At 54.7% G+C, this 27425-nt stretch overlaps 1 protein-coding gene across 1 annotated transcript in view; it reads right to left on the bottom strand.

Annotated features, from left to right (window-relative positions):
- Positions 1-27425, bottom strand: part of SEZ6 (seizure related 6 homolog) — a 45587-nt gene that overhangs the window by 1413 nt on the left and 16749 nt on the right. Inside the window, exons 2-15 of the mRNA XM_004433361.2 lie at positions 21731-22399; positions 21142-21275; positions 11200-11395; positions 6743-6928; positions 4098-4266; positions 3799-3965; positions 3040-3234; positions 2666-2804; positions 2358-2554; positions 1577-1771; positions 982-1173; positions 678-875; positions 369-407; positions 4-121 (exon numbers count right to left, since the gene is read on the bottom strand). Coding sequence (XP_004433418.2) covers positions 4-121; positions 369-407; positions 678-875; positions 982-1173; positions 1577-1771; positions 2358-2554; positions 2666-2804; positions 3040-3234; positions 3799-3965; positions 4098-4266; positions 6743-6928; positions 11200-11395; positions 21142-21275; positions 21731-22079 — 2474 coding nt within the window. The 5' untranslated portion in view covers positions 22080-22399. The remainder of the gene's footprint in view (positions 1-3; positions 122-368; positions 408-677; positions 876-981; positions 1174-1576; positions 1772-2357; positions 2555-2665; positions 2805-3039; positions 3235-3798; positions 3966-4097; positions 4267-6742; positions 6929-11199; positions 11396-21141; positions 21276-21730; positions 22400-27425) is intronic.

Here is a 27425-nt window from a genome sequence, read left to right as displayed (position 1 = left end):
CACCTGGAGAAGTAGAGGTACACACCCCCCACCAAGAGCGCCATCGCCACCAGAGGCAAGAAGATGGCAGCTGCAATGTGGGCAGCATCCAGGGTGTTGGAGGCAGCAGGCGCCTTGGCAACTGAAAACACAGAGGGTGGGATTAGGGCAGAGGTCCCTGTCACCTGGAGCTCTCCTCCCTTCACCTCTGCCCAGGGGCGTCCGGCCACTAGCTCCCTCTAGCTGTCTGGGGGCAGGGAAGGAGCATTTTGCCCTGCTAGTCCCAGACCTCTCTCTTTCTCTGTCCTCCCTCCTTGGGGAACCCATGGCCTGGGAGCTGTGAAAACCAGGGGCAGGGAGACTACTTCCCTGGCCTCAAGGGGGCTCACCATCCAGACTGCGGCCGCTGTAGAACCCATCCAGAGAGGCTGGAACAAGAGGGGAGGGCCAAGGGCCAAGTGGTGAGCCCAGTGGACCAACCACTAAGCCAGGGAGCAGGCTGATCATGGGAATGATTTGTCCGAGGAGAGCCCACCCCAGCCTTTGTCTTGGTGTCACCAGGTCAGAAGGATCTGGCAGAGACTGGGGAGACCAAAAGTAACATGAAGGGGGCATGGGCAGGGGGTTCTGGTTCTCAACATTTAATATCTTTCCAAGAGCAGCACTATGGGCCAGGCAGGGGTTCTGGGGGCACTCACCAGCCCTACAGATGGGTGGGGGGTCACTCCAATGTGAGGGGTGCCCGGGCACACACTTGATGCTGGCCTGGCCCTTTAGTACGTAGCCAGGGGCACAGGAGAAGTGGACAGTAGCCCCCGCTGGGTGTAGCCGCTTCTCAGGACTGCGGGCACCATTCTCGGGGGCGCTGAGGCCATGGCACGGCTTGAGCTGTTCCACTGCAAAGCAGCCAGATCCCAGTGAGGGTGCCAGGCCCCTAGCCTCCAGAGGCAGCATCTTTTATCTGCTACCAGAAGCTTCCCCTCCTACCCATTTGACACTTACAGAGGCATTTGGGGGCCCGGTCGCTCCACTTGGGGGTGCTGGCTTGGCGGTCATGGCAGGTGAGGATCGCACTACCCGTCAACACAAAACCCTGGTCGCAGATATACTGCACGGTGGCCCCCACAGGAAACTTGGGGCTAGATATGAGGCGTCGGCTGTGCTCCACATCCCCAGGGTCATGGCAGAAAGTCACTATGGGTAGGGGGTGATGGGGGAAGTCGTCCAAGTAGGACTCAACAAAAGCCAATCCACCCTGGCTTTGTTCCCGGCCAGCCAACATCTTCATGCCATATGGCTTCACCTCCTATTTTTCTGTCCCTACCAATTTGCTGGAGTATCCCCTCAATTGTCCCCTTCCCATGCATCAGAGTCAACAAACACTGATTGGCTATCTACCAGGAATGAAATTCTTGGAGTACTGGGTGGCTAACACTATGAAAAGTTATTATCCCATTTCACAGATGAGGAAACTGAGGCTATGAGAGGTGAAGGAACATCAAGGATACTGGGTAGTAACAGCTGGAGTCTGGTTTGGAATCCAGGAGAGAGGCTTGTAGGTTGTGTTGGGGAGGGGAACGTGGGAACAGGTACTTACCCCTCTGGCAGGAGGGCATGTCCTCACTCCAGGTTAGGTCCCACTGGCACATGAGGACACTGGATCCCACCACCTGGTAGCCGGGGTAGCACTGGTAAGTGACGACAGTGCCGTGCACCAGCTCAGGCTGCGACGGGCTCTTCCAGCCATTAGGGATCTCAGGCAGCTCCGGACACGTGTCATTGCGGGGCACCTCTGGGGACAGAGGGGCAACAAGATGCAGCTCCTCAGCCAGCACCAAAGCAGCTGTGCTAGCCTCCCTTCCCCTGAGGGCACTCCGGCCCCTGCCAGTTTGTCCTGGGCCTAGCCTGGCCTGGGCAGGCTCAGCCATTCATTGCTCCCGACTCAAGGGCCCCTCTTTGCCTGTCCCTGACATCGTTCTGTCTTCTAGATTCCAGGGTTATCATCTAGGCTTTGGCCTTACTTCCAAAGGCACGTTGGGCAGTTCCTCATCCTGAGAGAGGGGCCAGGTAGGGTGGGGAAAGTTGTCATTTCTATTAAAGATTGTCAGAAAGGTAGAAACCAACATTTTTCCTTAGTTCCCTATTTTTGTTATGAAGTTCTTCCTGCTCCCTGCCCCAGTCCCTCTTGCTGCAACAGAAGGCTCCCCTTCTGTCATTGGTCCCTCAGGGAAGATGAAGAATAAGACCAGCTTCCTTCAGGTGATACCTGGAGCTTTTCCTGCTCTGCCTTGTTAGATAAGAGCATTCGGGCCTCTCTGGGTCTGTGTTCTGGCCTCCTTTCTCCCCCAGGCAGCAGGGCGAGGCAGGGGCACGCTCACCAAAGAAATGGATGACGAAGCCCTGCTGATAGCCCAGCACTGAGGCCCCGGGGTCCGACTGGAACTGGATGGTGACGTCGGCCATGGAGGTAAAGAGCTTGAAGTGGCCACGGGGCCCTGAGTACTGGCCCAGGACCCGGGCTGTCAGATCATCCCCATCATAGAAGGTAAGTACATCACCAGGGCCTATGCGCAGCCTGTGGAGGAGTACTGTCAGGGAGAGCAGGCCTGGGGACCCCAGGATGGGCTGGGCAAGAGATGTCCCCAGAGCTCAGGAGCTGGCTTGGCCTAGCCCAGTGGGCACTCACACTCGGATGTCCAGCAGGATGCGCTTGTCCTCCTCCACATGTACACCCCAGATGCAGTCCTGCCCACGGCTGTAGGGCTCCGGCCAGTTGGGGGAGAGCACCACGCCGGCCGAGTCTGTGATCTCCCCACTGCACACGGCTGGAAGGCAGGGAGGCCCGGGAGGCGCGTCCCATCTGCGTTCCCCCCAGTGCCATGTCCTGGGGCTGCCACCTGCCCACAGCAGTGCCTCCCCATTGCTGGGAGCCCCCACCTCCTCCTCAGGGGGAAGCTTGAATCACACATGTCACAAGGACCCTGTGGCCCCAAGCTCTGTGGCTGGCTCCCTGGTGCCCACCCTTCTCCCTGGCAGACCTATCCACTGGGGCCTACTGACCTCGGCAGGCTGGCTCTGTCTCATTCCACTGGGGGTCGTGGGGGTCAACGCACTCAATGATGATGGAGCCCTGCTCCAGGGTATAGCCAGGGTCGCAGCTGAACTCCACAGTGGTACCCACAGGGTAGGAGGGTGCGCTGCTGCTGAAGTTGCCGTATTTGACAAAGGGCTCATAACAATGACCCTGCTGGAAGGCTGTAAACCACAGGGCCCAGCCCAGCTCAGCCTCAGCTGGGGAAAACACTGCGGGCAGATGTCCTCCTACTTCCCTCCCCAGGGCCTTTCTCTTCCTGACTACGAATGCATGTCCTGGGCTTAGAGCAGGGGGCAGGGACAGCCAGAGCATCCATCCTTATTATGCTCAGGAGGCCCTCTTGATCACCATTCTATTCCCAGCACCTAGTTTTGTGCTTAGTACACAGAGGGTGCTCAATAAATGTTTATTTGAATGAATTAATGAACGCATGCATCATGAGTGGTTCTGGAATGTCTCTTGCAGCAATTCTCCTTCCCTAAGCATTGGGGCCTCTTTTGCTCTTTGAATTCTAGAGAATTCATTCTCTTGGACCAGAGGGCCTGGGTTGAGGCAGGGGTCTCCTGCAAAGATAGGGCAGGACTCGAGGGGAGGGGCAGGGAGAGGGGGCTTAAGTGCCAGATGAACAAAAGCCAAGTTGGAATGTAGGTGGAGAGAGGGAGGGTGTGAGAGAAGAGACCTCAGGCCCGAGCCCCCCACCCCTGGTTAGGCTCCAGCAGGCTCACCCTCATAGCGCAAGGCCATGCCCGCAGCTGCCCCGCTGCTATCAGTACTGAGCTCCACAAAGAAGTGTCGGCCAGAGCTGAGCAGGCCCTCAATTGGCAAGTACTCCACCTCGTAGGAATCATACACAGGCGGGGCCTCCACGTTGTCCCCATTGCGGATGATGAGCCTGGGCCAGGAGAGCGGCACCTGCATGGCTGGTTGCTGACCAAGGTGGGGTGTGGCCCCAGGCTTGGGTACTGTCCCTCCAGCGGTGTATTACCAGGCCAGGCCCTCCCATCCCACAGGGACATCCCCTCACCTGTCATCATCCTCTGCCAGGGAAACCTTCTCAAAGTGCAAGTGCAGCCGCTGGCCCTCGGGAGCCTCCAGCAGCCAGTGGCAGGTGAGGTTGTTGCTGTAGTTGCCCGGGAAGCCCGGAGAGACAATGCGGCCAGTGGTAGCATTGCGGATCACTCCACCGCAGGCAGCTGCGATACAGGGACAGGGCTGTGGGCGGGGCCCGTGACTGGATTCTGAACAGCCTAACAAGCCTTCCTGCCCACCCCAGCTCTGCACCCTCTGCATAGGGCAGCAGGGATCTTTGCCTTCGTGGTCCGGAAGGTCAATCCTTGGCCCCTGGGACCCTGCAGCTCCAGGCAGCCTGGACTCTAGGATCCTACCTCCTAACCTTTCACACCTCTGCGACTATTGATGTGCAACTCCCTTGACTGTGAGAGCTCTGCCACCACCTAGCTGTATGGCCCTGGGTGAGTCACTTTCTCTCTGTGCTGCCTCATCTGGGAGGCTTTCCCTGACTCCCCCTAGGTGGACTTTATTAAAGCCCCTTACTCAGGGCTCCGACCTTCTTGGGTATCTACCTCATGCCACTTTCCTAAAATCAGTTATTGTTTGGATATGTCCCTTAACTAGGACCCCCTGGGGCAGGGGCCAGATCTTTTCAGGCCAGGCATAGAGTTGGTATTCAGTGTTTACTGACTAAAATGAGTGAATGAATGTAGGAAAGAGGGTAGACTAGATCAGAGGTGACAAACATCTGGTGTGCGTGCCTTCCACCACCAAATCTTGCACCCTGAGCAGACATTGCTAGCCAGAAGACAGCCCTGAACACTTCCTAAAATAGCATCACTGCCACTGTCATTCCTGGGCTGACCCCTTAGGGCCTTTCCAGCACTGGCCCCTCTGGCCTGGGACTGTCCTCTTTCTAGGATGCTGAGCAGCTCGTCCATCCCCATCGCTGAGGCCTTCTAGGTTACTTGGCCACATGCTCCTGGCAGTTAAGTGCAGCCAGAGAAGGGGTCTCAGGCGAGAGGAGTGTGGCTGGTTCCAGGCAGCACTTTCCTTTCCTGGACACACAGCTCTGGACCCTGCCAGCTCTCAGGGACCAGGCTGCTGTGGCCAATACACAGTGCCTTTGTCTCTGGATGTTCAAGACAGCAGAATATTTTAACCTAGTAGAGCTCCTGGGGAGGGGTGTTGGTGAGTTTCTTCTCTTCTTCTCTGCAAAGAGGGCAGACCCACCTTTCTGCTTGGTCTCAGAATGGAACTGCCCTTCAAATCTGACCATGCCCCATCCTTTGCTTAAATTCCTCAGTGGCTCCCTACTACCCTCAGGATAGAGTCCAAGCTCAAGATGGCATTCAAGCCCTTTATGAACCCGACTCTTTCCTGACTCGGCTTCAGCCCATCCCCATATACCCTCTTCTTCAGGCACACCTCACCATGTCCTCACTACAGCGTGCTGCTTCATGCCTCCACACCTTTGCATATGCTGTCCCAGGAATCCACTCCACTTCCCTGAGCTAACATTCTTGTAATGCTTCCATGCCTTCTCCTCGGGCATGGAGAAGGAGGAGCTTGCTTCCTTCCTCATTTTGGAGCAGCTCTCCCTCCCATGGATCGCCACCACACCCTGAGTTCACCCCATCACAGCACTGTCTGCACCGAACATGCTGACCGGCTTGCCACTCTCCCCGCTAGACAGAGAACTCCCTGATGGCAGAGACTGTGTCTGCCTTATTCACCTCTGCTTGTGCCTGGCACCCAGGAAGAGTGTATAGAATGAAATAAGGTTCAAAAGCCCAAGCTAAAGAAAAAGAGAAGAAAAGAAAGGAGCCCAAGCTGCCTTTTGCACTGCAAACTAAACACTCCATCTTCCTTCTGCCAGCAAGCCCTTCTCCACTGGCAGCAATCCCAGACTCCCTGGGTAATCCCAGGACCAGAACCTGGGAGTCTCCTTCCACTTTCCCCGTCTCCCTCATCAGTGTTTCTGGAACCTCTTTCCACCTCTCCATTCCCAAAGTCACTGTCTAAGTTCAAATACCACCCAGCTGGCTCTCCTGAGGAATAGTTCTGAGCTCCTCCCTCCTCCTCGAAAAAACTTCAACAGCCGGCTACCCAGTATCTCAGCCTGATTTTCAAGGCCCTCCCACTGCCCCCTCCACACGTCTCAGGCCTCAGCCAAACCTGGCCATTTCCTGTGTCCCTAAACACTCCCTCACCTTTTCACCTCTGCCTCACTGCCCACATGGTTCCCTCCATTGAAATGTCAAACCTTCAATGCCACTTCCTCCAGGAAGCCTTCTAAATACCCAACTAAGAATGATTGCTTCTTCCCCTCCCAGGTCGCTTTTTGTCTCTTCCTTGGTACTTTTTACTTCCTGCTCTGGAAGTTGATGACTCATGTGCTTTCTTCTTCCCCCAGTTCTGGGAAGTGTGGGCTCTTTGAAGGAACAGTCCCTGTTTAACTCAGCTCTGTGTACCTGTGGTGTCTCCATATAGCAGGTGCTCAATAATTGCATGTCAGAAGAGTGCTACTGAGAGGTGTGGCCTTTTTCTGGCTTCCTTATGGAGAGCAAAAGAAGGTGCCAGACAGCAATAGAGAGCAGGGATGAGCCCCCCCCCCTTACTCTCCTGTTCAGCACTGAGTACCCTGGGGCCACTCACCGATGCAGATGGGCTCCTGGGAATCCCAGAAAGGCTGGGTGGCGTTGAGACAGGTAAGCAGCCTGGCACCCTTCAGCTGGTAGCCAGTGGCACAGTGGAAGTGGGCGCTGCCTCCTGGGTGGACGCTGGTGACAGTCACAGCTCCATAAGCTGGACGTTGGGGAAAATGGCAGCTCAGGAGATAGGCTGCAGAGAGAGAATGGGTGACATTGTGTGTGTGTGTGTGTGTGTGTGTGTGTGTCTGTGTTGTGGGGGCTGAGTCATAGCCAGGGCAAAAGGGGCCTGCCCCAGCCTGCTTGGAGGTGTCACTTGGGGCGAGAGGAAGCATCAGGAGTTCCAGAAAAGACTCTGATTCCTGGGGCCGACCTAGTGGCATGGTGGTTAAGTTCACGCGCTCCGCTTCGGCGGCCCAGGGTTCACAGGTTCGGATCCTGGGTGTGGACCTACACAGCGCTCATCAAGCCATGCTGTGGGGGAGTCCCACATACAAAATAGAGGAAGATGGGCACAGATGTTAGCTCAGGGCCAATATTCCTCAAGCAAAAAGAGGAAGACTCTGATCCCCTCCTTAGAAGGTGCCAGTGATATTTCCAGAAGCCTGGGCTGGTTAGTGGAGCAAGCACAGAGCTGGAAGTTAGGAGGCTTGGGTTCTGGTCCAGGCTTTCTGACACTTTAGGCACATCATTTAGTCTTTCTGAGTCCCAATTTCCTTGTTTGTTAAATGAGGTTCAAGATGCCAGCCCACCTACAGGGTTATTGTGAGAATAAATGGGATAGTATTTTATTCAGCTTGGTATCCCTGGAACTCAGCTGATAGTACATATTCAAGAAATGTTTATTGAATGACTTGTAGATGTGAAAGCACTTAAAATAGTGAAAAGCCTATACTGATGTAAAGTACTGATATTATTTTTCTTATAAGGGACAAATATGAGTTACGGCAGGAAGGATCGAAGTCAGACAATAAAACCTTTCCCAGTACTCATTGAGAAATGCTAAAAGCTTGACAGCAAGGGCTGTAGACTTCTAAAAACAGGATGGGGCGAGGGTGGAGAGGCAGGGTGCGCCTCATGGAAGTTGGGGGAGGGACCAGTTGCCCTGGGAAACTTGGTAACTTTTGGGATTGTTATACCAAGTATGACCGAATGGTGGCAGCAAATCCTACAAAACAACCTGGCAAATCTCAACCCTGGGCCAAGCTGGGGTGGTAGCTAAAAATGGAGGTCAGGGCTTGGTTCTGAGAGGTGAGGAAGAAGGCCTGGAGGGGTGAGGGAGAGAGGCTGAAAGCTTGGGCTACAGAGTCTGAAAACCCATGGGGGTGGTGGGAGGGATGGGGACTGTCTAGACTGAGGAACCACTCCTGGGTCTTGGTGGGAGGGGGCTTACCTTTACTGATGGCACCAGGTGGATGGGAAGAGAGGTCCAGGTGGGGACTCTACTAGCTTCTGTGTGCCTTTGTGTGAATAGAAAAAGGGGCTGTCTCTGGGCGGACCAGGGTCCAGAAACAAGTTTTGTGATTCACCTGACTTGGCCTTGGTTATAGGGCTGTGAAAGGGGGAGGATGATTCCTACTCTTCCCTCTCTCACGAGGTTCTTAAGAGAACAGGCCAATGGGTGGTTACTTGTGATTGGCAGGCAGTACAGGGCAGTGCTTAGGAGGTGGGCTCTGGGGTCTGACTGCCTGGGTTTGAATACAGGCTCCTCTACTTGCTGTGCCTGTTACCTAATTTGTAACTTGCTGGGCAAGTTACCTAACTTCTCTGGCCTCAGTTTCCTTGTTTACCCACCCATTTAGAGTATTGCATCCAATGTTACATGAGAGGTTAAGTGAGAGGACATATGTGCAGTGCCTGGCACAGAACAAATACAAACACACCAGCCTGCTGTATTGTTTGTAACCTTGATTAATAAAAGCACTTCACATCTCCATGCACCTTCCAGCTTCTAAAATGCCTTCACACTCTTCTTACTTGATGTCTACAATATGCTTGGGAGGAAGGCAGGCAAGGTAGGGGTTATTAACTCATTTTCAGATGAGGAAAACTAAGGTTCAGAGAGACCAAGGGACTTGCCCTGATCGCATAGCCAGTAAGTGGTAGAGTGGGCACTTGAAGCTCCTGGCTCTGGAGCCCACTTGCTTTCCATCTCCTCTCCCCTACCTGCTCCCCCAGGTGAAGTAGAAACCCGGGCTCTGGAGTCAGAGAAACCCGACAGTAATAGACAAGGCTGCCTTGGGTGGTCGTTCAGGACAGCCACTCACAATGGTCTGGGAGAGACCCCAGCCAGGGTGGAATGGGGGAAAGGGTGTGGGGCACTCTACCCGGAGTGGAGGGGGGTGACACCCAGGGAGGTCTAGGCCATGACCCAGATGTCATGCTTAGCACTTGTGCTACTTACATCTTCCCGGTGAGTTCTTATCACCACTCTGGGAAGACAGGTTCCCCATTCTACAGATAAGGAAATTGGGCTGGGATGAGGTGAAAGCAGGAGGCTGGGGGCAGTTGATGAAGCCCCCAGACTCCATAGTGGGTAAAATGCCACTTCCCCAGGGCGAGCTTCCTCCTGTTGCCATGACGACCACTCTGGGAGCCTGTACCACTGCAATCTGTCGAGCTATTTTCTCACTGGCGTCTGTTTCTGGGGCCAAGTCCGGTGCCAGGAATTCTCAGGAGGGAGGCGGGGGATGCCTGGCAGGGCCCTCTGCCTCCTCACTCTGCCTGAGGCTGTGGGAGGGGAGCTGGAACTTGGTTCTGCAGATGAGGCCCTTGTGGAGGCCCATCCTTGTGACCTCCAACATTATCTTGGACAGTTCTGGCAGGGTAGTGGGTATTAGGCCCCTCACCTCCTCTTCTGGCACCCTCTTTCTCCAGCCCAGGGAGACACGTGTGTGAGCACACGCTCTTCCTGTTCCCATCTCTGGGATCAGGGCTAATTACAGCCTATAATTAGGGGAATTACACTCATTAAGGAAAGAGCTGATCATTGACAAAAACTGGGCTGATGAGGGAGGGCTTCTGGGAGCTGAGAAGGAGGCAGGACTGGGCCAGATCTTCCAGCCCCTCCTTGGGGTCTGCACCCCTTGCCGGGCCTCCAACTCACCACCTTTCAGCCACCTTTGTCTGGCCCAACAGAGAGGAGGTCCGGGGTTTTGGGCAAAGGAATTTGCAGCAAGAGAGATGACCGTGGCATGAAATTATGCCCGCTGCTGGGGAGGATTGATGAGCCATTAGGGAGACTGGCCAGGCTGCCTAGACACTCACCTTTGCCTCAGCTGGCCCGTTGCCTCAGCTAAGCCCCTGGTCAGCCCCTGTCCAGCACCATGCTCCCTGCTGCCACAGCAGACTACTCCCCCAGTTTGGATGGAGAGGCCAGGCAGGGGCCAGTGCTCCTTAGGTGGGTTCTAAGCATCTCCATCCCCAGAGAAATGCCTGTCCTCCCAGGGCTGCGGCCCCATGCAGGGCTGCAGAAGTGGTCCGTGACAATGCAAGGCAATCTTGTAATTGTTCACACCAATTATTTCCCCGTTAGCACTCCCCAGTCTGAACTGGTTACCCTGTTGCAACAGTGCAAGGGATCAAGAAGACTTTGCTTGGGGAAGGGGCCCCAGGAGGGATGCTGATGGGAGAGGGGCAGAGCCCCTAGCCCCGTTTCCTCCCTTCCCCATCCTGCCAGCTCTTTAATACTAGTTCCTTCATAGAGCATGTGCTAAGCACTTGACATGCACCATTTTGTTTCATCCTTTGTGGAGGAGGAGTTTTGGTCTCATAGCAGAGGAAAAGGAGGGTTAGAGAGGTCAAATGACCTGTCAAAGTCAACAGTCAGTGGGAAGGAGATTCAAACACAGATCTGCCCATCTCCTGAGTCTATGATTTTCCCATTACATCATTGCCATTCCCCTATTCCCAGGGGTGTTGTGAGCTGATTGGGGCATGGGCCAAGGTGGGTGAGGCAGTTCAGGAAGGCCAGGCTGGTAGCTAAGGACTTCCAGATTGTCATTGTCAAGCCCCTTTGACCTTGATCCCCTTGCTTTTGGGGAGGAGGCTTCTATCATTATTGCCTGTTTAACTGTCTGCCTCCCCTGAGATTCTGAGAGCAAGAACTTGGCTGGTTCATCTTGATATTGCCAGTGTCCTGCACAGGCCTGGCAAAGAGCAGGCGCCTAGGAAAAGTTTACTGAGTAAATGAATGAATGAGTGGCAATGGGCACATCTGGGGCTACCTGGTCCTCGATCAGTCCCCCTTCAAGACCAGTTCTCTACAGGGTGGTAGGTGGGGGAGGAAAGGTCCTTGGGTTGTCAGATGTGCAGTACTCACCTCTAGTTGTACAGAGCTTCACTGGGCACCTGTGCTGTATGTTACGAGCCTCTCCCTGTTCCCCCCAGGCTGTAATAGCACCAGAGACCCCCCAGGAGGACAGCCAGTCTGGGCTGGCTCTTCCCTCAGCTGCCCAGGCCTACCTTGGTAATGGAAATGGAAGGTGCCAGGCCCAGTAGGTGGTGGGAGGCTCTGGAACCTCAGGGCTGCTTGGTGGGTGGGGCTACGGATGACTTGGCCCCTCAGCAGGAAAGACTGGTTGGCCAGGGGCAGCGGGTCGGGCCCCCCCAGGCCCTCCACAGTCACCGTTTCCCCCTCCTGGAGGCTGATGTTCTGGACCTGCCGGTGGAATAGACAGAGCAAAGCAGAGCAGTCAGCCTTCTTCCTGCTGACTGAGCCCTGCTGCCCTCAGGCTTCTGCAAGCCCCGGACATGGCCAGTCCTTGTTGCCTCTTGGGCATTGGAGCCCCTAGTCCCTGAGCTGGGCACCTCAGTGCAGGAAGAGCTCATTTTACCTTCCCAGGAACCCTGTGAGATGGGACCTGAAGTTCAGAGATATTAAGTACCTTATCCAAGGTCACACAGAGATTATTATCAGAACTGGGATTTGTAAGCACATCTCTCTGTCTCCAAAGCTTTTCAACTACACCAGCTGCTTCCTGTCCCTTTAATTCTATGGGCTCAGTTTTCTCATCTGTAAAGTGGGGATGGAGTAGGTGTGTAGAATTAGATGGTGTCTGAGGGCCTGGCCAGCAATGTGAGGTCTTAAGCATCAGACCCATGTGCCCAGCTTCCCCTAGATGTCCCCTGTTAGATGTCTCATGGGCACCTCACACCCAGCCTGCCTCATACTGAGCCGCCCTCTTCCCCCAGCCAGCATCTCCCCCAGCTCCCCATCTCAGGGAATGACTTCACCATCCACCTGTGTGCCCAAGTCAGGAACTGGCATCTGGCCTCCTCCCTCATACCCCACATCCAGTCAGTCATTCAGTCCTGTCAACTGGCGCCCAAATCTGTCCACTACTCTTCACCCCCTCTGCCACTTCCCCAGCTCTCACTGTTACTGCTCACCTAGATCATTGCAGCAGCCTCCTAGCCAGCCTCCCTGCCTACAGGGCTCAACCCATTCCCCCCTTCACGTCAATATTCTCTGAACTGCAGCCAGCTAATAGCCCCAACCTGTTGCTGATCATGGTGCTTCCTTGTTTAAATCCTCCATGGCTCTTCACTGAGCCCAGGAAGCCCATAGTATCTGGTCCAAACTCCTTGCTGTGGCCCTCAAGGCCCTGCCCAACTTGGGTCCTGCTGACTGCTCAGCCTGGCCTTACAGTGTGCCCCTCCACATGCCAGCCATGATTCTATTCTCTCTTCTCTGGGCCTCTTTCTCCAATCCTTCCCTCTGTCACAGGCCCCTCTGCCACCACCTCAATCCTCAGGCACTAAATCCCTGGAGCATCCTTCTGGGCTCCATGCCTCCATTCAGTCAAACAAGGATCAGACAGCAATGGACTCTGCCCATATGGGAAGTGGCAGTGTGGCCTGGTAGAGGGAGCATTGGATTGGGAGCCCGGAGATCTGGGACCTCATCCTAACTACGTGATCTTTGAGAAGTATGCTATTTGAGCTTCAGTTTCCTCATCTTATAAAATGGCCTAGTGTAGATCTTTGCTACTCAAAATGTGGTCCCTGGATCAGTAGCATCAGCATCACCTAGGAGCTTATAAGATATGCAGAATCTTGGGGCCAGCCCCATGGCGTAGTGGTTAAGTTTGATGCTCTCTGCTTTGGTGGCCTGGGGCTCGTGGGTTCAGATCCCGGATGCGGACCTACACCACTCATCAGCCATGTTGCGGTGGTGACCCACATACAAAGTAGAGGAAGATTGACACAGATGTTAGCTCAGGGCTAATCTTCCTCAAGCAAAAAAAGAGGATGATTGACAACAGATGTTAGCTCAGGGTGACTTCCTCACCAAAAAAAAGAAAGAAATGCAGAATCTCAGACCCCCATCTCAGATCTACTAAATCACACTCTACATTTTAACAAGATTCCTGGGTAATTCAGAGTCCCTTCCATGTTGCCCTGAGGCCTTCAAGTGTTACCCACCTGGGCTAGTTAAGTGGCATCCAGTGAGTCACCAAATCTTTCCCAATCTTACCTCCCAAATATTCCAATTGGTTTCTCCTCTCTATCCCTTTGTCACTGTCTTGGCTCTGACTGCCCCCTGCCCATTGTTTTTCACCTGGAGAATAGCCATCACCCCTCCCATTCCTACTTATCTCCCAGGCCCCAGATGACTCAGACTGGATCATGTGTCTCCTGCTCAAACCCTGTTGGTGACTTCAGATTGCCCAGAGGACAAGGTCCAAAATTTCCAGCTCACAGTTGGCCCCAGGGGCTTTGCCAGCCTCATTGAACTGCACCGCAGCTACAGATGACCCCTTATTTCCACCCCTCTGGGTATTTGCATACAGAGGACTCTACAGGGAATGGCTTCCCCTCTTCCCCTCCTGGTGAAGCTGGTCATTCTCTCAGATCTCAGGGCCCCCATCTTCTGCCTCTCAAGCCAGGCCAGTCAGTTTCTTTGCTTCGGGCTCTCCCTACCTGTCCTCTACCCATCTCTCTGTTAAATCCCAGGGTGGCATTTTGGGTCATGATGCCCTCTTCACTGGCCAGTCTCAATAAAGACATGTGGAGAGAGTGAATGCGTGGGCTGCTGGAGGTACATTCCTCACCAGATTCCTGCCAGCTGAGAAGCTCCGAGGATGCTGAGCCCAGCCAGCTCCAAGGGGACAGCCATGCTAGGCTCTGAGCCCCTCAGACTGTGGGTGCTGAGAAAAGATGTGCTCTGGGGACTCTGCTGCCTGGGAGGAAAGATCTGGTGGGTCTTTGGGGCCAAAGAGAAAGCTCAAGGCTTTGGGGCCGAAGAGAAAGAGGCACTTCTGCCCCAGCACTTCTGCTGGGGCAGAAGTGCCTCTTTATCATGAGGAGCTCCCCGCCACCCCACTGGGGCACATTTGGGTAGAGGCTGCCTGACCATCTGCTGGGGACATTCCTCAGGGAATTCCTGCGGCAGGCGGAGGCTGGATGAGGTCCCTTCAAACTTGGAGATTCTGTGATTCTGGAGTTGGGCAAACAAGATTCACACACGTGGAATCTGTAATTATCGAGAGATGCCAGGCAGCATATAATTCTGTCTTAAGTGGCACTGAATGAGTGCAGCAGGAATCCTCTGGGGGGAGTGGAGGGGTTGCAGGCTGAGGGAAAGCGCATGGAGCAGGTGGGTGTGAGAGCCCTTACGGGGGCGGGACTGGGGGGAAGAGGAAGGGAGGACATCACTGCAGGAAAATTACTAGGAAGCAAAGGCAGAGAAGCAGAAATGAATTTAGCATTTTTCCTAGTTCCCATAAACACCTTTTGACCTCTAGCTTCCAGCTCCTGACCCTGCTGCTTTGCCAGCAGCAGCAGCAGCAGCAGCAGTAACAACAATTTACCATTTACAGAACACCTACCATGTGTCAAGCCTTGTACTATTTACAGATATTATTTCATCCTCACCGCACAATTCTATAAGTGGTAAAATCCCCATAAGTAAACAGAGGCTCCGAGAGGCTAAGGAACTTGCAAAAGGTCACACAGGTGTTAAGAAGCAGAGTCTTGCCTTGCTGGAGGCAAAGGCAAGTCCTTCCCTCCCAACCTCATGGGGGTGTCACCTGCAGACAGACTTCTAGACATCTTTATTCCCAGGCCCCAGGCCCACCAGGTTTAGCAGGGAGGTGGATGTTGGCCTGACTGGGCTTTTTTTCAAGACGTTGAGATTTACATTCTCACCAGCCGTCCTTGCCCCTAGAAGCCCGCAAAGCTGGGAAAATTGGGAGCTGAGGCCTCTGGCCCCCTCTGATCTGGGGAAGGCATGCCCCCTCAAGTGGTAAGGGTTGTGATGAGAGTGTGGAATCGAGTGGGCCTGTGCTGCCTGGGGCTCACATCCAGAAGGCATCCTGTTGTCAGCCAGAGGCTATCTGTGCAGCTCTGGTCCCTTGGGTTTCAAGCACCCACTTTTAAGCCACCGCAGTGGCTGGAATGTAATTTGTCACTTGTTTGAGGGCCAGGCCTGACAGGGGCCAGACAGGGCTGAGTGTTGGACAAGGTGGGTGATGAAGTCTTGATGCAATTTGCCGGCATCTGAAGAGCTTGGAAGACAGATTGAAATGTCAGCTCTGCTCACAAGGGCTGTCTTCCCACACCCCTAGCCAGTGACAAGAGGGGAGCTGGGGACTGGGGAGACAGAAGCAGAGGGAGCAGAGGACAATTCCCACAGGACCCTGGACTGTCTAACACTGTCTGGCTTCCAGCAGACCATGGGGTCAGTTCAAAGAAGGAAATATAGCCACTCTGAGGGGGCTGACTCCTTCCAGGTGGGAGGTGGGGAGGATTCAGGTTGCCCTCTGCCAAACCCCAGACCATCAGCCTTGACTGGCCTGTCTGTCCCCATGGAAGCTGCCAGTCAGGTCTCCAGAACATGCCCTAATGGTGTGACTCATAGGCAGGATGGTGCCACAAGTCTTTGCACACAGTCGCCTGAGTACAACCCCACACAGGCGGATAAACTCAAGGATGACTCGTGTGCGAGCCCCACTCCCAGCACCTGAGCCCCCCACCCCAAGAAGCTGACCACAGCCCCTGCTCCACTACACTCTCCTGGTCACCAACACCCATGTGTGTACTCTGACACAGGCTCACTTGCATGCATACAGCTCCCTCAAACACATGTCCTGGCCTGTGTGTGCCCTCACGTGTATGTGCTCCCTCACATTCACGTGCTCCCTCACTCCAACAGTGGTATAATCACAGTTTCTCCTATGAGACCCTTTATCGTTTTCAAAGCTCTTTCACACCCATTATCCTCTTGGATCTCACAAAACCTCAATAAGGGAGGCAGGGCAGACTGTGTTGACTTCCACTCTATAGATAAGGGAACCTTGTAATCAGAGAAGTCGAGAGCTCCTCTTTGGGTCACACAGTAAATCCAGGCAAAGCCAAGACTCCAGGCCAGGACTTCTGATTCCTGGCCCAGTGCTTTGTCTTCATGCACAGTGTCCCAGGCCCCTCCCCAAACTGGCAGAATTCCAGGTGGGTGTCCTACAGGAGCACGCAGGACTGGGCTGAGAAAAAGGATTGGGGGTGGAGTCCCCCAACTGTCCCCAACTGAACTCCCTCTTTGGATTTGCCACACCCAGGCCAATCTCCTGGGCCAGGGGAAGAACAGGGGCTCTTGAATCCTAGAATGGAATCCCAGTTCCATCAATGACTAGTTAAAAAGGTCCTTGGGCAAGTCATATGACCTCTCTGTACTCCAGTTTCGTCTGTGAAATGGGATAATTGTACCCAGCTCATGGGATTGTAAGGATTAAGTTAGAGCCTGCCTGTAAGGGGCACAGCACGGAGTGGGCACAGCATGAGCAGTCCTCTTTCATGGGGAGACCTGGGCCCCACCCTGTGAAAACCCTGACATTTGCCATGGTGACAGCTAGCTGCAGACCCACTTCACCCTCAGATCTGCCAGGCCCTGCCTGGGAGGCATTGTACCTGGGAGCTGCCCTCTCCCTGGCCCAGGTTCTGCAGCTACTAGGAAGCAGGAAGCAGGGTCAAGGGCCTGAGGGGCCACTGCCCAGTCTGGCCTTTGAGGGAGCTTCCTGAACCCAGAAAAGGAGCCACACTCAGAGGCACTGGCTGGGAGTGGCCGTCTGCATCATGTGCTTCAATCTCCTCTTACACAGACGGAAACTGAGGCCCAGAGAAGGCAAGGGGCTTAACCCAGTCACCTAGAGCTGGGCTGCAGAGCCAGGACTGGAACCCCAGTCCTATGTGACAGTCTCTGTGCTCTTGTCCGAACTGGTGCCCATCCACAAACCCTTATGGGGTAAGGATGGGGAGAGGGGGCTAAATCTATGGGGCTAGATCTGCCTGCACCCCCATAACCCCCCTCAAAGGGGCCTTCCAGGAGCCAGGGAAGAGGAGGTTGCCCAGAAATCTTACCCCACTGCCCCACCACCCTACTCCTGGTGTCCACATCGGGCCTGGTCCTCACCTGGCCTAGAAGGGCAGAGTGTCCTGCCTATCAAACTGGCAGCTGGCCTGGCATGGGAGAGCTGTGTTCCAATGGGGCCACCTGGGACATTAGGGCAGGGACTGTGGGCAGCTGTGCCCAGGCTCCAGATGGTACAGCGAGCAACCAAGCCAAGATGGAGGCTGGCAGTGGGAAGGCTCTTGGAATGCTAAGTGCAATGAGAGGCATGTGCCAGGCCCAGAAGGGCTGCCTGGAGAGGGGATGGGACCTGCATGGGCCATGGGGTTTATGCTCACTCATCCTGAAGGGGCTTCTCTGGATCTCTCAAGAAAGAGCCTAGCCCAGTGTCTGACCTCCAGCTGAAACAGGCCAGCCTCCTCTGATCATGGAGGGCCTGACCTGGCCTCCTCCCTGTGGGAGGCTCAGATCCTCAGCCTCAGGGCACAAATAGCTGCAGCCCCCGGAAGGGAGGTGCGGGGCAAGGGACAAAGCAGGTTATGAAGAGCTGTGGTCCAAGCCATGGAGACCTAGGGATTCGGGAACCCCTGAGGCTGTTCCTCATGATAAGAGAGTTGAGAGGGTCTTTCCCAGGGCCCCAGACTTTAGCCAGGGCTGTGGTCACATGGCAGGGGATCAGCATGGTTCAGGCTGATCTGCGCAGGGATGTGATTTGTGGGTCCTTAAGAATTCTCCTCTCCTCCCATAGCTCCTCCCATCCCCCTTGCCCAGATTCCCTGAGCCATTCCTGTGAGTTCATGGAGGGGCAGGCAGGGGCTTACCCACCGTGGGGAGAAGTCACAAGCCTTTCCCCAAGCCTGCAGGAGCAGTGGGCAGCTTTCTAGGCCTGCCAGCTGCCTCACCCATCCCTCACCCAATGCCCACCATGGCCTGGTCCAACTGCCAGCCCTGGACAGGAGGGCACTGCTCTCAGGCGTAGCCTTTGGCAGGAGTGTAATCCAGAAGCCCTAAGCCCATCTCCTGCTTCTATGCAATAAAGTCACCTGTCCAAACTGCCCGGGCAGCATTCAAGGACCAGTCTGCCATACTTGCCGCTCCCTAGCCCAGGCTTGGCTGCTGGCCTCTCATCCTTCTGGCTTCAGAGCAGGTATCATCATCTCCAGGAAGCCTACTCTGACCCCCCAGGCTGGCAGAGTGTGGCCCATCCAGGAATTTCCACAGTCCCCTGTGCTTCCTACTCCCATAACCAAAAGCACTGAGCTGTCTATGGTCATTGTTTATGATTTCTGTTTGTTATGAAGTTTATCCCCAGTGCCCAGCACAGAGCCTGGCACATAGTAATTGCTCAGTTTACATTTGCAGAACAAATTCACTCATCAAAAAACATTAGTTAATGATTAACTGAGTGACCTTGGGCAGTTCCCTTGCCTTACTGGCCTCAGGTTTCCAACTATCCATTTGGTATTGGTCTGCAGTGTAAGTAATTCCTCAGGTCCCCAAGGGGCCTGGGTGATGCAGCCAGGAGGCCTAGATAGGGGCAGAGGTCACCAGAACTGACCGTGGAAGGAGAAGAACCTTAAATCTGCCTGGCTGATTCTGTCTCTTCCCTCCTTCTTCCTGCCATGGCCTCAGACTCTATCTCAGGCCATCAGGGCTGACAGGGTCCCCAAGGACTCTGCCACATGGTGGTGAGGCAGAGGGTAGGGCCAGCATCTGCTGCCACATTTCCTGACAGCAATCCAGGGCTGTGGCAGGTCTTCATCTCAAGGTTGCCTGGTAACGGCTTTTGCATTCTGATGAAAAAAACATGGCAGCACCAGACAACAGACACAGGGCTTACGTGAGGGGGTGGGCATCCAGGGTGGGGCTTGTGCCTGGGCCAGGGCTGGGCAGGCAGAGCCAGCTTCTTGCCCCAGTGTGGAGAGTACCAGGACTGGGCCCAGCCTGGCCCAGTGCGCTTCAGTGCAGGTGGCAGGCTTGAGGGGTAGGTGGAGCCAGCCTAGGCCTGCAGGGGGGCATCCAACCTGGCATCTGCCCCCTCCCACCCCCTTCTTCACACCTGTAGCTGGCGCCTTCCACTCGGTGAGCCACAGCCGGTGCCATCTCTCACCTAAATCATTAGGTGATGATTTTACATTAATTACCTTAATTAAGCGGCACTGAGTGCTAATGGCTTGGGAGGGGGGTGGCTGTTCCTAATTACCCTCCCAGTCAGCCCAGAGTGAGGGGCACAGGGCTTGGCAGAGCTGGAGCAAACAGTTATAGAAAGAAGGGGAGGGGCCCAGCAGTGGTGGGAGAGGGTCCCCTCTCACAGGACCTGGCTCAGAGACCTGGACCTGACATCCCCAGAGCGGAGGGCTGGGGGCGCTGCCCCAGGACAGGTGTAGCTGGCTCCAGGCCCAGGTCCAGGGGCTTTGGGATGGGTGGGGAGGAGGCAGTGCTGCCCTGTTGCCTGGACTCCTCCTCTGCCTCTTTCCCTCTGCTCCTCAGTTGCCCGCCTGATTCCCTCAATTGGGCTGAATGCCTTTCCCTTCCACCTCCATTCAGTCTCCAGATCCAGGTCAAATGTCACCCCATTCCTTCCCTCCTCCATTCATTTGTCCATTCATTCAGTCAATCCATGGAGAACTCATTCTAGGCCCTGTACTCCTAGGCACCCTTCAAAGAGCTCATAGTCCAGCTGGGGAGGTGGACAGCTATAAACAGACCCGTAGAAGGCAGAGTGATAAAAGCTAGAACGGGGGATACTCCAGGCTTTGGGGATCAGGGGAGAATTCCCAGAGAAAGTGATGCCTGGGTTGAGTCCTAAGGGAGGGGATAGTAGGACAGCTCTTCCAGGCAGAGGGACCAGCATGTGCAATTAGAGCTTGTGGGGAGAATGGGCTTGGCCCTTTCAGTTAGCGGCAAGCTGTTCATTGCAAAGGGGAGTAGAGAACATGCGAGGAAGTGGCTAGAGATGGGACCAGAGAGACTGGCCTTGATTCAGAGGCCCCTGGGGAGGTGTCGGGGGTAGGATCGATTTCATTTGAGAAAAATGACTGCAGTGTAGATGGAGGAGGGATCATAGGGGTGAGTGGGGTGACCAGTGATGAGGCCACTGCATCATCCAGGAGAGGGATGGTGGAGGCTGGACCAGTAGTGGCTGTGGGGATGGAGAGAAGCCGACAGATCTGAGTTTGGGGGAGTGTCATGGTGATAGAACTTGGGCATGAGTTGATGGGACTAGGGGAAGAGGGAGAGAGAAGGGCCAAAGTGACCTCACATTGCACAGCTCCATATTGCGCTGTGGTGGCCCTGCTCCAGGTTTCTGATTAGTTGGGGTCAGTCTCTGAGGACAAGAGTGAGGTGGCAAGCAGGTTTGGGGAACAAAAGGAAGAGTTGGGTTTGGGGAATTTGGAGGTTGAGGAGCCTGTGGGATATCCATGAGGACCTGCAGGCTCAAGTTTTGAGATTAAGAGAATTTTGGGATTAAGAGGGATGAGATGGCACACGGAGTCTGGGGCTGTGATTCCCCCACCAGCTGGTCACCTCTCTGATGGTGTGGCCATGTCTGTCTTCCTCACTTCTGCATCCCAGGAGCCAGCACAGGGCCTGGCCCAGAGGGCCTGCTCAGGGAGTATTTCTGAAGTAATGAGTGAGTGAATAAATGAGTGAATGGGGCTCCTTGTCTCTCTCAGGTGCGAATAGGCAGCCCTGAGTTTTCTCTACTCAGCCACGTAGATTCAGACACTCAACCAATTCCCTGACCATCCAAGGCTAGATCCTCCCTCTCAGGCTCTCCTGTGTCCCTAATCAAACCCCTGGGGGAAGAGGATGGGTAGCCTGCCCCTCCCACAGCCCCTCTCAGCCTAGGGCATTGCTGAGTGGGAGCAGTAGCCTCTTCACTTCCTGATGCATGGGGCAGAATCCAACCATCTTTTAGGCCCATTGCCCAGCCCTGGCCCTAGACCCCCCTCCAACTGATGCCCCTCAGCATCCCCACCTCCCCCCATAGCCAGTGCCTTTCTGGAAAGGTAACAAACTAGCCTCAGCTTTGTCCCTGCTAGATCTAGGTCACTCACCTTGATTTCCACACCGTAGCCAGGGTAGACAGAGATGTAGTAGAAACAGTCCAGGCCGACATCAGGGGGTGAGCTGGGGGCTGTGGGGGAGTCCAGAGAGCCCTCTGGGCCTGAGAAATTCCAGCTACAAGGGACTGGGAGGCAGGAGGAGACACAAGGCTAAGATTAGCTCTGGAGAAGTGGGTCCAACTCAGGCTGACCCGTGTGTTTGTGTGCATCTGTGTGTGGTGAAGCCCACCTCTTGGATGCCTATTCCCCTGTTGAAAGAAGGGGACTAACTTTTCTAGAGCACCTACTGTGTGCCATCTTATCTTAGTTCTCACAATGGCTCCATGAGGTAGGTTTTCTTATCGCCATTTTACAGACGAAGCTAGAGAGGTTAAATAAAATTCCTAGGGTCTATTGTAGTTGCTTCCAATCAGGATTTGAACCCAGGCCTATCTGGTTCCAATCCACATGCCTCCTGCAGGCTCGCCCTTGGTGCCAAAGTGCAAGGTAGGCCAACACAGCAACAGAGACAGAGGAATTTAGGGGCCCCACAGCTCCCCCTATCCCCATTTCCAGATCTGTAAGCCAGCAAATAGCTGACCTGGTGGCTGGACTGTGGTGATGGTGGTGGTAATGATGGTGGTAGTGGTGGTGGTCTCCTCATCGTCCCCTGAAGCTGTAGAGGTGGCGATGGTCCCCTGGATCCCGAGCCCTGTGGTCTGGGACATGATCTCTGGAGCCCACGGCCTGCCCATGTCTCCAGGACCCTCTTGGGTTGGAGTCCATGCTCTGCTAGGGGGTGTAGTACTGGGCCTCTCCCCTGTGCCTGGGGTGGGCACTGCCATGCTGGGCCCTGGAGGTAGGGGAGCTGTGATATGAAGCACAGGGGGCTCTGACTCCAGGCTCCAGGGTCCTTCCCTGGACTGGGGCTGAGTGGGAGCCTCAGCCATGGCTGGAGTGGGGCTGGTGAAGACCGGGCGGCTGTCCTGGTTGGCCAGGCGGGGAAGGGGACTCGGGGTGAATGGCGTAGGTGAGTCAGGCTGGAAGGGCAGTGCCGGCCTCAGCTCCTCCTCGCCCCTCTCCAGCCCCTCTTGTAGGAATTCCTCAAGCAGTGGGTGGTGGTTGAGCAGCTTCAGGGTAGGGGCCGTTGTGACGAAGTGGACACCTTGTTCTGGCTGCTCAGGTGTGGGGGCCGCTGTCAGCTCCCCACCAGTCTCCTCGATGCCTGGGGCCTGCCCTTCCCCCACGGTTGGGGCCTCTGAGGAGAGTCCTGAAATAATAGCGGATGATCAGAGTTTGTCCCCTTGCCCCACAGCGAGCAGCATCACACCCAGTCCAGACAGTAGGAGATCCATCTCTCTTCTGACAGAGAGCCTTGGGGAGTGTGCTTCCTGCTGAGAATCAGGGAGCTACAGGATTTTAGAGCTGAAGGTGAGATGGTATCACACAATTCAAGGATGGCACATGAGACATCCTTTCCCCTCCAACACCAGAGGTGGACATTCCTAATCTATCATTGCACTGTTTCCTGCAGTTCTTCTGCAGGATTTGGCCTCAGAATCCTCAACACAGCACTCCAGGCAGCCATGCTTGATGCCTCAGATTGACATGACAAATAAATATTTGCCATCCCTAATGTAGCCCAAAGGCCTTATTTTACTGATGAGGAAACAGGCCAAAGCAAGGAAGTGACTTGCTCAAAGTCACACGGCCAGCCAGTTGAAGACCTGAGGTAAGACCCTTAGCAAAAGTGCCATCCCCCACCACAGTGACTTTTCTGCCTGAGATTATGGGGCATTCGAGCTCATTTTCTGTTCTCAGTGAAACTGCTGGTCATTAGTCTCAGGAAATGCTTCAAATATTTGGAATTTTATTTTAGATTCCCTCATGGGTACATGATATCTTTGTTGGGGTCCCATGATGTCCCATTTCTCTCACTTCTCAGAAAATCATTTCTTTTGTCTTTTTTCTTGTTTTTTGTTTTTTTTTTTCCTAGTCCTTCTAGAACAGTAATGTGAGCCAAGCTCTGGAGTAAGGCAAATGTGGCTTCAAATCCCAAATCTATCACTTTGGGGCTTTGTGACCTCAGGCAAATAACCTGAACTCTCTGAACCTTAGTTTTCTCATCTGTAAAATGGGGTTTATTTTTTAGGACTAACTAAAATAATATTACTTCCTTTTCCCATTTGCTATGTCTCTCTGAATTCTCTTTATCTTTCTTGTGATACTAGTCAGGGTCCATCTAGGGCAGGGTCTAAAGCAGAGATAGAATGGTCATCTGGCTTGCTACCCACCTACCTCCCCACCAACATCCATGGCGGACGTTGTCAAACAATTTTGGTTATTTCTTGCTGAGGCCACATGGGACTTCAGAATCCTTCTCAACACAATTATCCAGGCGGCCACTACCAATGGATTAGATAAGCTATGGAAGATGGAACTTATTTGCTGTTGCTGGTCTGAGGTACAGATTGCTCTGCTATTGATTATATTGACTTATTCAACCACATAGCTGGACAGATGACACATATTCTGCTGTGGCCCATTGGGCTCCCCAGATCCTTAACTGCCAGGGAAAGGTCAATGGATGCTGGCTCCAGATTCAGCTCATATAGAATCTTGCCAGCTCTGAGAAAGCCGGGAAGATATTCTGATTCTAACAGCTCTCAAAATGGCTGCATGAGGACTTGAAGGGAAACATAGCCAGAGCGAGATAACAGAGTTTGCAAGGAGAAGGTCGGTTCCTCTAGTCTTGGGATGGGGCTGTCATCCCACAGGCTCACACCCACCCCATGGATTGGCAGGCCTGAGGAGGCGGCAGATGGCCTACGTTCTGTTCAGGAGACCACGACAGCTCTGATGTGTCAGACAAAAGGGAGGAGGGAGGAAACTGGGGCTGGGGAGGCAGGTGCGGGTCAGAGGGCTCTCCATTGCTCTGGGTCAGAGGGGCCTTTGGGGCCCCAAAGCCCTGAGCAACCAGGACCAAACCCTGTCTCCTGAGATGCCCACTAAAGCAGCCCATCTGTGTCTTGGCATTCTGTGCCAGACACTGACAACACGGTGCCCAAACTAGATGCCCAGCCAGGCCCATACCCCCTGGAGCAGATGGTCTGCCGTGCCCTAGTTCTTTCATCTGAGTCAGTGATGGAGGGTCCAGGCAGTGCCTGTGACATGCCAGGACAAGGCTACTCTCTTTGTCCACCCCCCAGAAGTCACACAGTCTTTGCCAGAGGAGCTAAGACTGATCTTAGCACGGCACAAGGAAGAGGAGCCTTTCTCATCACACAGACTGGAGCCCCTGGGGCCCCAGTGTGCCCTTCCAGGATTGCCCAAGAAGACACATGGCCTGTAGCTTGAAGGGTAGGTGCCTCCTTCATTGGGAGAGGGAGTACAAAGAGATCCTGTGTCTCGGAAGGGACTGTGGCAGGCACAGTTCCTACCGTGGGCTGCCAGGTGGATGCTGGGCAATGGAGTGGAGCTAATGGGTACCTCCCGTCACTGTCGATTGCACTGATTGTGTTATCTGGGGGGACTGAGCACTTGGTTAAATGGGATCAAGATAGCGTATCAAACGAGCAAATTGATTCTGCAATCAGCTGCCACTTGGTCCCAGAGGGTGCCACCCACTGTCAGAGAGGGTAAGATAACTGCTGCGAGACAAGCCATTTCTGGGGAGAGGGCATCTCCAACACCCTGGTTGACTCTGATGGAAACCTGAGGCCCTGTGACACTGCCCTCCCAGGTTCCTGGGGTTCTTTCTGCCTGGGCTGACGGAGTTCAAACATGCAGAGACTGACAAAGGGGGAGAGTGTGATGCAGGGGACAGCAGAAGGAGGTGTCAGCGACCCAGATGCCCAGTCTCATCAGGCACCTACTGTGTGCCGACACTGAGTCAGGCTGTTCCCAGATCTTTTTTTTGTGTGTGTGGAAGATCAGCCCTGAGCTAGCATCCATGCTAATCCTCCTCTTTTTGCTGAGAAAGACTGGCTCTGAGCTAACATCTATTGCCAATCCTCCTCCTTTTTTTTCCCCAAAGCCCCAGTGGACAGTTGTATGTCATAGTTGCACATCCTGCTAGTTGCTGTATGTGGGACGCGGCCTCAGCATGGCCGGACAAGCGGTGCATCGGTGCGCGCCCGGGATCTGAACCCGGGCTGCCAGTAGCGGAGTGCACGCACTTAACCGCTAAGCCACAGGGCCGGCCCCCCAGATCTTGTATTATTTAATTGAGGCTACAACTGTGTGAGATGGGAATCTTATTCCCATATGACAGGCAAAGAACCTGAAGCCTGGAGAGGTGAAGCAAGGACTCGCCCAGTGGCAAAGTTGTGGAGCTGGGATCTGAACCTATGTTAATTGGGCTTCAAGGCCTTAGTCTTTCCACACCACCCCGGTTCACAGAAGAAGAGACTGCAGCTACTCAGCAGAGAACACTCTAGCCAGTGGAGGAAACCAAGGCCCAGAGGAGGAGTGGACTTGTCCAAAGTCTCATGCAGGTTAGAGGCAGAGCTGTGCCCAGAGTTTCCGGCATCCATGACCTGAGTTGAGCCTGAGCCAAGCTGGGCCCTCAGGAAGCCTCTGGCTGGGACCCAGGGAGCCCCCACCCCATGCCCAAAGCGCAGCTGAGTCTGGGACACAAACCAGAGACCAAACAACACTGCTCTGCAGGGCTGGGGGCACAGAGTCACATGTTACCTGGGTTCAAATGTCAGCTCTGCCACTTAGGTCATGTGAGCCTGGGCAAGTTGCCTCTCAGAGTCTGTGTCCTCAGCTCTACAATGGGCCCACTGGAGGGGTTTCATGAGAATCTGAATACTCTAAAATGCAGTTTTCCGGGGGCACTGAGGGAGAGGCCACACTCTGAGGCTGGGCAGCCCCCTGCCAGGGCAACACTGAGGCAGGCCTCTAAGGTGGGGAGGGGCTGGCCCTGTGTGAGGCCTCTCCTCTCTGGGAGACATCGTTCCTTGTTAGGTGGTGGTGTGTGTGACCCCAACCGTGTCATCCGTAAAATGAGGACAATACTGCACCACCCGTGAAAAGAGCAGCCAGCTTCAAGGCCTGAGTGTCTGTGGGGACAGGGCTTTGACCCACAGCAAGACAGGCCCCCATGACCCCACCTGCCCGTTCCACCTGGTGCCAGAATACAGGAACGTACTTTCCCGGCTGCTCCGCCCTCCTCACAGGGCCACGACTGCATCTCCAAGTGGGCTGGTCCGGGAATCACCCCTTCCCTCCCCCCACCGCCGTCCGTCCCCAAGGCGGAGGAGCCCGGAGCTTCCCGGAGGCCCCCAGCCCGCCGGCTCCGCGCTGCCTGGGCCCTCCCCCCGCATTAGCTCTTAAGCTATGCAAATAGACATCGGAGGGAGCCCTGTTTAAAGTATTTAGACGAAATGAAAAAAAGGCTTTCATGGGCACTAATGAGCCATTCAGGATGCCTCCCCTGTGGATTCTCTCCTGCTCCCGCCTCCCGGCCCGCGCCAGCCCCAGCCCCGTTGCCCCTCTTGGGATTGGAGGCCCCCTCCCCCCAGCCCAAGCCAGGGCCTCCCGGGGAAGGCCTCCTGCCCTGCCCCCCTCCTCCCCAGGGCTGGGCTGGGTGAGGGTAGAGATGAGGGCCCCTGTGTTCCACCCCCGACAGACTCGGGTGGGGATGGGGGGTCTGGCCTCTGGTTAGGGGAAGCCATAACTGGAGACTCTTCTTCATAACATCCAGCTAGGTAGGTGTTAACTGTCTCTGTCTTAAAGATGGTGAAACTGAGGCTCAGGGAGGCCCAGGAGGCTCTCAAGGGTCACGGCACTTGTGAGCTGCGTGCGGAGCTGGAACTGGTCTGTGCGGAAGCAATGACGAGGGTTGAGGACATTATGCGGTGTCCCTGCCTGGGGGAACCGCAGCCCCAGGCAACAGTTAGACTCCAGATGCCGCAGCAGGGCCAGCTGGGCTGCCCCTTTGGGCTATTGTTTCTGCAGATCTTTCTGCACCAAACAGCCAGAAAACCTCAGGTTCCCAATCCCGAGTCTATGCCTCACTAGCTGTGTGACCTGGGCAGGGGGCTGCCCACTTGAGCCTGTGTTTCTTTTCTTTTTGTTGTTGTTGTTTTTTTTTTTTGTGAGGAAGATCAGCCCTGAGCTAACATCCACGCTAATCCTCCTCTTTTTGCTGAGGAAGACCGCCTCTGAGCTAACATCTATTGCCAATCTTCCTCCTTTTCTTTTTTTTCCCCCAAAGCCCCAGTAGATAGCTGTATGTCATAGCTGCACATCCTTCTAGTTGCTGTATGTGGGACGCGGCCTCAGCATGG

The sequence above is a fragment of the Ceratotherium simum genome, chromosome 16, assembly GCF_057802395.1.
Source record: "Ceratotherium simum simum isolate JZ-2026a chromosome 16, ASM5780239v1, whole genome shotgun sequence".
Taxonomy (NCBI): domain Eukaryota; kingdom Metazoa; phylum Chordata; class Mammalia; order Perissodactyla; family Rhinocerotidae; genus Ceratotherium; species Ceratotherium simum.
The sequence above is the reverse complement of the archived record's forward strand: the minus strand, read 5'-3'. Positions and strand labels throughout refer to the sequence as shown.